Below are 13,077 nucleotides of genomic sequence, written 5' to 3' on the forward strand. Positions count from 1 at the left end.
CATAATGTTCATCTTTGAGTTTATGAGTCATTTTTCTTTGTGCCATTCTGTATTTTCCAGTTTTTTTCTTCGACATACATTTTATTTGTACATTTTATAACTGACATGTAACATATACAGTAGAATGAACTAATCTTACATGTACACCTCACTAAATACACACACCTCCCCATGTAACTAACACCCAACCAGGATACAAAACATTCCTAGAATCCCAGATATTCCTTTGTGCCCCTTCTCAGCCCAAACTGCTCTGAACCCCCACATAGTTGTCAACTTCTGTCACCATAATTAGGTTGGTCTGTTCTTCAATTTCATAAAAATAGATTTATACAGTTTATACCCTTTTGAATCTGGTTTCCTTCACCTAACATAATATTTAAGATTCATCTAGGGTCAGGCGCGGTGGCTCCTAGCACTTTGGGAGGCCATGGTGGGCAGATCACCTGAGGTTGGGAGTTTGAGGCCATGGTGAGCAGATCACTTGAGGTTGGGAGTTCAAGGCCAGCTTGACCAACATGGAGAAACTCCGTCTCTACTAAAAATACAAAAAATTAGGCATGGTGGCGCATGCCTGTAATCCCAGCTACTCGTGAGTCTCAGGCAGGAGAATCACTTGAACCCAGGAGGCAGAGGTTGCAGTGAGCTGAGATCGTGCCACTGCACTCCAGCCTGGGCAACAAGAGTCAAATTCCATCTCAAAAAAAAAAAACAAAAAAACAAAAAAAAACACTATATGGTTGTGTTGGAAGTAGTTCATTTTTTATTGCTATGTAGTATTCTACTATGTGAATATGCTACAATTTATCCCTTTTTTTAAAAACAGGGCCTTGCCTTGTGCCCCAGCCTGGAGTGTAGTGGTGCAATCACGGTTCACTGTAGCCTCAACCTCCTGGGTTCAGGTGATCCTCCTGCCTCAGCCTCCCAACTAGCTGGGACTACAGCACACTGCCACCATACCTGGCTAATTTTTTGTATTTTTTTTGTAGAGACAGGGTCTCACTATATTGCCCAGGCTGGTCTTGAACTCCTGGCCTCAAGCAATCTGCCAGCTGCAGCCTCTCAAAGTGCAGGATTACTGGCATGCACCATCACCCTCAGCCCCATTTTACTGTTATATAAATAACTTTCAAAATGCAAACAACTTATGCAAAAAAAATTATGAAAGATGTCACAACATGGAAAAATTCTTATAATAGATACCACGTTGCATTTTAAAAATGCAGGGCAAAAATTTATGTATATCCTGATTAAAATATATGTTTTAATAGTCACATACCCAGAATGTTATTGTGATCATGTTAGCAATTATTTTCATCATTTTTTGTTCAAAAACCTCTTTGAGAAATAACATCAGCAAGATGGAAGAATTTAAGTTTTCCAGCCAGGCGCGGTGGCTCACACTTGTAAGCCTAGCACTTTGGGAGGCCAAGGCAGGCGGATCACTTGAGGTCAAGAGTCTGACACCAGCCTGGCCAACATGGTGAAATCCCGTCTCTGCCAAAAATACAAATATTAGTCGGGCATGGTGGGGCATGCCTGTAGTCCCAGCAACTTGGGAGACTGAGGCATGAGGATGGCTTGAACACGGGAGGCAGAGGTTGCAGTGAGCTGAGATCACACCACTGCCCTCCAGCCTGGACAACAGAGTGAGACTTTGTCTCAAAAAAAAAAAAAAGAATTTGAGTTTTCCATTGTCATCTCCCAACAATGAACCAATTCTGACAACCACCCACATATGAGAGTACCTTTGTTAAGAGTCTAAGAGTCTAGCAGAGAAGTTCCAGGACCCCATTGGAGCAAAAAATCCAAGAACAGATGCACTGAAGAGGGCAAAAAGTATAGTTTCATATTATCCACATCACCCCTGCCCTATGGAAGTACAGCTCAGTGCCAAGAGAGCCTCTATTAGCCCACAATTCTTCCCATGGGGAAAAGTGAGAATATAGTGAGTGATTAATGAAATAAAGAAAATGTGGCACATATATATATAATGAAATATTATTCAGTCTTAAAAAAACAAGAGCCGGGCGCGGTGGCTCAAGCCTGTAATCCCAGCACTTTGGGAGGCCGAGACGGGCGGATCACGAGGTCAGGAGATCGAGACCATCCTGGCTAACACGGTGAAACCCCGTCTCTACTAAAAATACAAAAAAAAAAAAATTAGCCGGGCGCGGTGGCGGGCGCCTGTAGTCCCAGCTACTCGGGAGGCTGAGGCAGGAGAATGGCGGGAACCCGGGAGGCGGAGCTTGCAGTGAGCCAAGATCGCGCCACTGCACTCCAGCCCCGGCGACAGAGCGAGACTCCGTCTCAAAAAAAAAAAAAAAAACAAAAAAAAACAAGAAAATTTTGCCATTTGCAACAACATGGATGAAACTGGAAGTATTATGTTATCTGAAATAAGCCTGATAGACAAATACTGCATGCTATCACTCATCTGTGTAATCTAAAAAAGTTGTACTCATAAAAGCAGAGTCCTCAGCCCCGAAGTTCACTGGCAAAGATATAGAACAACAGGAACTTTTGTTCATTGCTGGTGGGAATGCAAAATGGTACAGCCGCTTTTTGTCAAGAGACAAAGTCTTGCTATGTAGCTCAGGCTGGAGAGCAGCTATTCACAAGCACACAATCATAGTGCACTACAGCCTCAAATTCCTGGGTTCAAGCAATCTTCCTGCCTCAGCCTCCCAAGTAGCTAAGACTACAGCCGCATGCCACCATACCCAGCAGTTACAGCCACTTTTGAAGACTGTTAGCAGTTTCTTGCAAAGCTAAACACAGTCTTACCATATAATACAACAATTGTGTTCCTAAGTATTCATACAAATGAGTAGAAAGCTTGTCACTAATAGAAATGTTTATAGCAGCTTTATTCACAATTGCCAAAAACTGGAAACCATCAATGTGTCTTTCAGTAGGTGAATGGATAAACTGTGGTACATCCAGATAATGAAATATTATTCAGCTATAAGAAGAAATGAGCTATCAAGGCAAAAAAAATGCATGGAGGAATCTTAAATGCATATTGTTAAGTTAAAAAAGCCAGTCTGAAAAGACTACGTACTGCACAATTTCAACTATATGGCATTCCGGAAAAGGCAAAACAATGGAGTTAGTAAAAAAAAAATCTGTGGTTGCCAAGGGTTTGGTGGGTATGGGTGTGGTGTGGTGGAGGGATGAAGAGGTGTAACACAGAAGAATTTTAGGACAGTGAATACACTCTGTATGACATTGTAGTGGTGGATTCCTAGGCAAAATCTAATTTAACTCTACAACACAAGGGGTAAACCCTAAGGTAAACTATGGACTTAAATGAACAATAATGTATCAATAATGGTTTATCAATTGTAACAAATATACTACATTCTTGTAAGAGATCAATAATGGGGAAACTGTGGAGTTGGTGTGTATTGTGTATGTGTATAGGTGTGTAGCTGGGAGTGGAAGTATATGAGAATTCTGGACCTTGTGCTTAATTTTTCTCTAAACCTAAAACAACCATTCTAAAATACATAATCTAGTAATTTAAATAAGTAAATAGGAACAAAAAAAAGAAAATATATTCTTATCTGCAAAAAAAACTAGAAAATATAATGAAATTTATGCAGCCTCTATTTAGAAAAATGTACAAAAGTATATACTCATAAAATTTTGCATATAGCTTCATAAGTTTCATAGTCTTCCAAAGCCTACTCATGATCTCTCCATGAATATCATGTTTATAATTTCTAAATTAAGATGAACAAAATAGGAATTTCTCCTCTTTTTATTTTCTAAAATTTTTAACTTTTACAATTGACTAAATAAATCTACAACCTAAAAATATTGACTCCTTTTAGCTTTAAACAAAGCAATTAATCCCTTTAAAGACTTATTTCCTTCAAATTAAGTAATGCTATGTTTTCAGCCACAATTTACCCATGCCATCACCTAAAGATTATCAAATTTAGATAATAAAATTTTTTAAAATTTAAATTGCTATATTTAAAATTTCTGGGTTACTCACTAGATTTAATCTGGATTTAGTCATGACTAAATCACTTCTAATTCACTAAATACATTTCACGGGTAGAAAAAAGATCTTACCTGCAAAATGGGAAAAGTAGCAGTGGTGATGCCCATTTTGTGTAAATTTAAGAGCATTTCATTTCCACTCCATATTTTACAAGCTGATTCATAATCTCTTTCTACAAGATATTCAGAGTTTGCTTCTAACCAACTGAAATAAAATAAAACAATTTTGTCAACCAGTATCATACTTACATGCACTATTTCAACAGAACAAGAGAATCATATTTTCATGCATTGATCTGTATTTCTTGACATTCTTAGGACATGAATGTGGATTAATTAAGAAATCTTTTAAAAAGCATGCATGTTTCATATTGCAAAATAAACTTTATATAACTAAAAAGAAAGCTTTTATTCAGAAGAAACAAACATGCATATGATTTCCCACTTGTTTTGTGGATTCACATTGCTTTACTTAGCTAATGTCTCTTCAACTGAGAGCCAGGTGTTAGGTACTTATCCCAAATATATATAAAAGGAAATGCAAAACAACCTAATAAAGAAATTAAAAGTGTTACATATTAACACAAAAAAGAGAATTACTAGAAAATATATCAATACATTCATTGATCTATATGCACATTCATACATTAAGTGTTTGAATGCCTATTTTATTCCAGACATTGTTCTGGGTAGTGAAAATAACAGCAGTTGAATAAAATAGGCAAGGTCCTTACTCTTATGGAAATTACATTCTACTAAAGGGAAACAGGAATAAACATAAAAACAAATACATAAATAAGAAAATATCAGGTAGCCATGGGATACTATACAGCCACAAAAAAGAACGAGAACATGTCCTTTATGGGAACATAGATGGAGCTGGAGATCATTATCCTTAACAAACTAACGCAGGAACAGAAAATCAAATACTACATGTTCTCACTTGTGGGAACTAAATGATGAGAACACACGGGCAAGAGGGGAACAGCACGTATCGGATGGTGTAGGGTTGGAGAAGGGAAGACGATCAGGAAAAATAACTAATGAGTATAAGGCTTAATACCTGGGTGATGAAATAGTATGTACAAGAAACCCCCATAACATGTTTACCTATATAACAAACCTGCACATGTACCCCTGAACTTAAAAGTTAAAAAAAAGTTCTAATAAAATGAAAAAAAAAAAATCAGGTAATGATATACAAATAAATTATGAAAATAAATTAGTTTAATATAACCTAGTTGCTACTTTAATTTCAATGTCAAGAATGCTCTCCCTGAGGTGACATTTATTCTAACAACTGAATGCAAAAAGTATCCAGTCATGGGAGAATCAGAAAGAAAGAAATATCCAAGCAGAAGGAATAGCTAGGACAAAGGTCCTGAGGTGGTTAGAAAATTTTGCTTGTTTGAGGGCCTGAAAGAAAGCCAATGTGATTTGCAGCACAATGGTTAAAAATGAATAGTGGTATGAACAATGTCAGAGTGATAAGTAGAAATCAGGTCATCCTGAGTCACAATAAGAAATCTGAATTTATTCAAAGTGCAATGGGATGGCTTGGGTTTTTTTTTATTTTTAATTTTTGTAGGTATAGAGTAGGTGTATATATTTATGGGGTACATGTTTTGATACAGGCATGCAATACATAATAATCACATCATGGAAGATGGGTTACCCATCCTCTCAAACATTAATCCTTTGTGTTACAAAGAATCCAATTATATTATTTTAGTCATTTTTAAATGTACAGTTAAATCATTATTGACTACAGTCACACTGTTGTGCTATCAAATACTAGGACTTATTCATTCATTCTATTTTTCTTTTCTTTGTACTCATTAACCAACCCCACCTCTCCTGTGATCCCCACCTACCACCCTTCCCAGTCTCTGGTAAACCATCCTTCTACTCTCTATCTCAATGGATTAAATTGTTTTCATTTTTAGATCCCACAAATAAGTGAGAATATGTGCTTTTTGTCTTTCTGTGCCTGGCTTATTTCACTTAACACAGTGACCTCCAATTTTATCCATGTTGTTGGAAATGACAGGATCTCCTTCTGTGTTATGGTTGAGTGGTACTCCATTATGTATATGTACCACATTTTCTTTATCCATTCATCTGTTGATGGACATTTAGGTTGCTTTCAAATCTTGACTATTGTGAATAGTGCTGCAGCAAACATGGGAGTACAGATACACTTTTGATATACTGATTTCCTTTATTTGGGGTATATATCTAGCAGTGGGATTGCTGAATCGTTTGGTAGCTCTAGTTTTAGTTTTTTGAGGAACTTCCAAATTGTTCTCCATAGTGGCTGTCCTAATTTACATTCCCACCAACAGTGTACGAGGATTGTCTTTTCTCCACATCCTCGCCAGCATTTGTTGTTGCCTGTCTTGCATAAAAGTCATTTTAACTGGGGTAAGGTGATATCTCATTGTAGTTTTGATCAGCAGAGAAATGCTGATCAATGATGTTGAGCGCCTTTTCATATGTCTGACTGCCATTTGTATGTCTTCTTTAGAGAAATGTCTATTCAAATCTTTTGTCGATTTTTAATTAAATTACTAGATTTTTTCATACAGAGTTGTTTGAGCTCCTTATATATTCTGGTTATTAATCCCTTGTCAGATGTGCAGTTTGCAAATATTTCCTCCCATTCTGTGGGTTGCCTCGTCACTTGGTTGATTGTTTCCCTTGCTCTGCAGCAGCTTTTTAACTTGATGTGATCCCATCTGTCCATTTTTGCTTCGGTTACCTGTGCTTGTGAGGTATTGCTCAAGAAGTTTTTCCCCAGACTGATGTCCTGGAGAGTTTTTCCAATGTTTTCTGGTAGTAGTTTCATAGTTTGAGGTTGTAGATTTGTCTTTAATGTATTTTGATTTGATTTTTGTTAATGGTGAAAGATAGGGGTCTCGTTTTATTCTCCTGCATATGGATATCCAGTTTTCCCGGCACCATTTATTGAAGAGATTGTGTATTTCCCTCAGTGTATGTTTGTGGCACCTATGTCAAAAATGAGTTCACTGTAGGTGTGTGAATTTGTTTCTGAGTTTTCTGTTCTGTTCCATTGATCTGTGTGTCTGTTTTTATGCCAGTACCGTCCTGTTTTGGTGGAAAGGTTTTAAATACAGAGTTTTAAATAAAAGAGAGACTATCTATTTTACATGTTTAAAAAATGATTCTAGCTACCAAGCTAGAATTGATTACTGGAGAAAGATGAGTGAAAGTAGAGACCTGTTAGGAGGTTGTTATAATATTCTTGTTAAGTGAAGATTGTAGGATAGATATGCACAGTCAATGAAATTTAGGAATTGGGGATATACTGTGCAGGTGGCATCTATAAGACTTACTCATTTAATTGGATGAGGTGAGGCAGTAAGGATATTATCAAGGATAATATTTAACTTTTTTATTTGAGGAACCGGTACATACTGTTTGCTTAGATGAGGAAGACTGAGAAGAAAACAGAATACAGGGGAAGGGAAGGAATTTTGTTTTAGATGTAAAGTTGAAATGTCTATTTGATATCCAAAAAGAGCTATAAAGTAGAAAGTTGGATATGAGAATGGCATTCTAGGGAGAGGCTGAAGCTAGAGACATAGGTTCAGGCCTCATCAGTACTGCAGATTATATTCTAAGCTATAATACTATAAGCTATTTAGGGAAAATAGAGCTACAAAAGAAACTAGGTCCCAGTACCAAGTAAGTGCTGAGGCACTCCAATATTTAGATATCAAAAAGAATAAGAATTAGTAAAAGAAATGATAAAAGAACGGACTGTGAGAAGGAGGAAAACCAGAGATGTCACAGAAGCTAACACAAAAATGCTTTTCAAAGAGGTAGTCATCAACTACCCAACACCACTGACTGGCTGAGATAAAAGAAACAATAATCTCTGTATTTGGTAATATAGAGATCACTGGTGATCTTGATAAGAACAGCTTGCATAGAATTGTCCAGAGAGCAACACTGCTAGGATCTATGAGGGAAGAACGTCAAGTGAGAAAATAGAATTAGCAACTATAGACAACTCTTTCAACAAACTATGTTGTAAAATAAAAACCACAGAAATCTGCATAGCAAACCACCACCAGAAAAGACACAAGCAAATGGCAAAATGGGGTGGAAAGTATTTACAACTCTTATTGCAGGCAAAGATTTTAATTCCCTAATATATGAATGGGATTTTATAAATCATTAAGAAAAGAACCACAATAAGAACAAAAAAAGAACAGAGATGTCAACAGGCAGTTGACACAAAAGAAAATATAAATGGCCTTTAAAGATGCTTAAGTTCATGCATATTAAGGAAAATGAATATTAAAACTACATTGGGATACACTTTTCACCTAGCAGGCTAGAAGAAAACAATTTTCATACTCTTATACATTGCTGGTAGAAGCATACATTAGCCCCCCTGTCATCCACCTATTGTGTAAATGTTAGCAATATCTATTGAAATTACAAATATGTCTATGCTTTCACCCAACAATTCCACTTCTAAAAACTTTCCTATAGATATATTTGCATACAAATGAAATTATGTATGTTCAAAGTTATTCATTACAGCAGTATAAGAGCAAAAGACTAGAAACAACCTCCTCTGTTAATCAGAGGCTGGTTAAATAAACTATTGCATATCTATCTAATGGAATTCTAGTTATCTTTTTTTCTTAAACCTTTCTTAACATGGAAAGGTCTCCAAAATACACTGTGAACTGAAAAAAGCAAGTTGCAGAAAAATGCATGTATAGTATGCCATCATTTGGACGAAAATGAGGGACAATAAAATGTATCTAATATTGGTTTCATAAATGAGTAATATGTATTGAATGATAAACTCGTTTAGGAGAACACAGACATTAAACAGATCAGGGATGAAACTGGAAGGAGGTTTTTACTATACAAATTTGTATACATTTTATCTTCAAACCATGTGACTGTATAACATTCAAAGTTTTTTAAAGTATAATATGAAGGAAACAGAAAAATGCTACAATAAATGAAATGGGATTCAGAGTTGGGAAGTTTTTTTCTATGGTAACAAGATTCTAGATCAACAACTTAATGTCTAATAAAAAAAATTATCTAGTGTAAATTTTCATAAAGCTAGTACTAAATATATTATTTTAGAGTACTGAAATCTTGATTAATTAAAACCCATGAAACTAGAATCCTATTTAAATTGGAGAATAAAGCAATACATTAAAGTCATGATCCAGAATTTTAAAATATATTAATTAAAAGCATGTTTTATGTATAGGTTCAATATCCTATACACATCCTTTGGGGCCATTACATTATCCTGCCAAATTAGGAATAAGATTCACAATTATTCATTTTTTAAAATCACTTATGTTCATTATATTCTTGTAAACAAGACAAAAGGTTGGACTAGCCTTATTTTTAAAGCTTAATTGGCAAGGAACAATCCATTTCCCAAGAAGCCTAGTTAACCAAAGTGTACTGACTTTAAAATACTCTGGCATAATCAAACATATTTTTCATATAAAGGCAGCACAAATACACTACTAGACAAATATTCTTACTTAATGAGGCTATAGCACACAGCTCGTAGGGGTTCATGATCTTTCCTCCTTATATTATTGTTGACCATACTATCTAGTTCATCCCGAGCAAACCGAAGCTGAACTTCTGTTATACTGTAACTTGCTGATTCCCGAGCACAGTCCTCGATGTTATGAGCTTCATCTAAAATGACAACCTGTTCTTTCAGATTTAAATCCATCTATAAGATAAAAGAATTTTCTTGTAAAACATTTGGCAAAATAGATTTAACAATAGCAGGCAAAGTATTTCATTTCAAAATTCACACTATAGGCCAATATTGCAAATGCAATTACATAAGCAACTGATTCTAGGTCTTAAATAAAACTTCTGAAGCACTATGGCCAACCAAATGTCAGCTATACATTACTGATTTTGCCATTTTTCACTCTTAAAATACTTTGCAAACCTATCGACAACACCAAAAACATGTAAGTGAGCCTGGATCAAGGTACCACTGGCTACACAGAAGGGTACAAAATCCCACTATGAAAATGTTTCCAACATAATTTTACAAACTAAGTATAAGACCTTTAAAAGTAAAATAACAATACAAGATTAAAAGCATAAAACCTTTAAAAGTAAAATAACAATACAAGATTAAAATGACCCTTAAAATACTAACATAATACAACATAGATGTTTTGTTTTAATCTGTCCTGCAGTCCTTCTCCAACATGGGAGTTGGAGAATTGTTCTTCTCCAACTCCCATGTGATGCTGGCAGGACTATTAACCTGTGAATCAAAGGACATCCCCACTTTCACAATGGGGGTAAGGCCCAGGATTGTCAGTTAAATAGAGTATTCCATCCTTCTGTGGTCACAGTGACTGGTTCAGGTTCAGGAATAGACATGAGATCCATGTTAGGCCAGAGTAATCTGGAGGAACTAATATGTGGTCATGCTCTTTTCTCCAGGTGAGTTAGCTGCTTATGGTTATCTTTGTTCCATAAGCAAGAGTGAGAACTTGCCTGAGAATAAAGCCATCACAATAAAGAGAATCAAGTATTTTTTCTTAAGCTTTTTTTAGGGTGGGTTTGTATCACGTTCTATAGAAAGAGTACTGACTAATACAAGGAACTGTCACAAAGCAATTGTCAATGAGTTATTTTGAGGAAGTAAGAATACAAAGAAGGCTGAAAAGTTATGAAGAAAACATGGAAGAGTAGGAAGTATATTGGGGTTTAAAAGATAAGTAGGATTTGAATTTGGACAAAGAGTGGGCACGGCATTCCCAAGAGGTGTCATCAAAAGCAAAGATAGAGTAAAGAACAAGGTATCCTCAAGGGAGTATGAGGTAATTTTTGAAGGATTCAAATGGGGCAGATTCAGGTCAGACTATTGAGTATCTTGAGTGTAAGCTTAAGAAATATGAACTTTATCTCATGAGCAAAGGAAGCAATAGATTTTGAAGCGGATAAAAGGATGTAATAAAAGCAACATTTGGAAAACTGACCTGGCATTGATATGCACAGTGTCTCAGAAGGAAGAGAACTAGTTAAGAGATAACCAAATAAAAGGTAGGATAGAAGGGGTAGTAAACATAATGCCTATTAATTTGGATCTTAAAGAAATAGAAAGCTGAGATGAATTGTGCAGTCAGACCTGAAGACAGGAATAACAAGTGACTACACCAAGTTATTTACTTTTTGTCTTATGCTGTTAACAATTGCATGTCTCTAAAAAGAACCAGGCAAATAAACACAAAACACAAATGCCATTATCTGAAGTTCACTTTTCAAAAGCTCACAAGGCATAATTTTATTCTCCCAACATAAGTTCTTCAAAACATAGTTTTTTCAGACAAATGTTTTTAAATCATTCTTTTTGAATATCCATAAATGCAAAGAGAAATCCTGCTGTAACCCCACTTTAGTCACTATGTTCCTTAAAACTGCCTGTTATTTTGGAAATTAAAATGAGTGGGTCGATTTTAACACATGTTAGGATATGTTTTCAGTACTCTAATATGTTTACACAAATTTATTTACATAAATTAAAGCAAAAAAACACATTAAAACATCTAAAAGCTTTTACATTCAACATTTATATCCCCATGAGTAGGAAAAAAGTTCTAATTTTTACACATATACTCACACTTTCCCTTATTTGTGCATCTAGAAGATAGTTGTAGGGACAAAATATGATGTCAGCATCTTGTATTAGTTCTCGGGCTGTGTAATATGGACAGGCCTTTAGTTTTTTCCCCAGGCTGACGAGTTCTTCTATATCCCAGGCTTTGCACATCCCTTGGAAAGTCTGTAATGTATGCTGATCACTAATTTTATGAACTCCATGATAAAAATAGCAGGATTTTCCCTAGAAACAAATATGCATAACTGAAATGTGAACCAATATTGGAATAGAAGGAATAAAATAAGCTTATCTCAGAATTTGAGGAACATCATTAAAGCCACAAGGCTAAAATTTGACTGGTTATGCCACCACACCCGGCTAATTTTTTGTCTTTTTTGAGACAATACCATAGCTACAATCACAACGAAGTCTGGTTGACTCAGACTTAGATAGAACTCCAAAGCAGAAGAGCTCCAAATACCCTAAATTAACTTGAAAAAAAAAAATTTTTAATATGTTTGTTATGGCTTTTTTTTCTGTTTAAACTGATGTTAGGCATGAAATATTTCTGAAAGTATTCACAAAACAATGGTATCACTGGTTGCTTCCAAGGATGAGAATTAAGTGACTGGGCACAGGAGTGAGAGATTTTTCTCTGTAGACCCTTTTGTACTTTTTCAACTTTGAGCCATGTGACAGTATTTCTTATTTAAATATAAACAAGAAGGAAGGAAGGTAAGTAGGTAGGTTGGAATGTCCTGAGGGAAAAAAAGAAAGTATGAGTATTCACTACAAAAAATTCAGGAGTACCAAAAAAAGCCTAAACTATCCGTAATTCTATTACACAAAGAATGCACTACGAACATTTTGGTGTATTTCATTTCATATTTCTTCTATACATGTGTATATAAGGATATCTCTACAATGTTAAAATAACAAGAACAAGCTAGGCACGATTACAGGTGTGAGCACTTTGGGAGGCTGTGGCAAAAGGACTGTTTTAGGTGAGGAGTTTGATACCAGCCTGGGCAATGTAGCAAGACCCTGTCTCTACAAAAAAATAAAAAATTTGCCAGGACTGGTGGTGTACATCAGTGGTCCTAGCTACTCAGGAGGCTGAGGCAGGAGGATCACTTCAGCCCAGGAGTTCGAGGATGCAGTGAGCTATGATCACGCCACTGCACTCTGGCCTGGGTGACAAAACAAAGCTCTATCTCCAAATAGTAATAAAAACAAGAACAAAGCAAATGTTCCCCAGGCATTAAGGATTACTAACAATCCAGCCACAGTAAATAAAAATGTTTATAAAACTGTATTCCCTTTATTTTTTTCTGGCTAATGTATTACAAATCATACCAGGAAAATCTTCTGACATCACTAAGCATCTTTTCATTGCTGCTCATATATGTACA

At 35.7% G+C, this 13,077-nt stretch overlaps 1 protein-coding gene across 5 annotated transcripts in view; it reads right to left on the bottom strand.

Annotated features, from left to right (window-relative positions):
- Positions 1–13,077, bottom strand: part of BRIP1 (BRCA1 interacting protein C-terminal helicase 1) — a 181,017-nt gene that overhangs the window by 110,746 nt on the left and 57,194 nt on the right. For all 5 annotated transcript variants that reach the window (XM_003912850.5, XM_017950661.3, XM_017950662.3 and 2 more), the window contains 3 exons: positions 11,687–11,908; positions 9,570–9,769; positions 4,087–4,219 (listed from right to left, as the gene is read on the bottom strand). In XM_003912850.5, the coding sequence (XP_003912899.3) occupies positions 4,087–4,219; positions 9,570–9,769; positions 11,687–11,908 (555 nt within the window). The remainder of the gene's footprint in view (positions 1–4,086; positions 4,220–9,569; positions 9,770–11,686; positions 11,909–13,077) is intronic.

This window comes from Papio anubis, chromosome 17 (genome assembly GCF_008728515.1).
Source record: "Papio anubis isolate 15944 chromosome 17, Panubis1.0, whole genome shotgun sequence".
Lineage (NCBI taxonomy): Eukaryota > Metazoa > Chordata > Mammalia > Primates > Cercopithecidae > Papio > Papio anubis.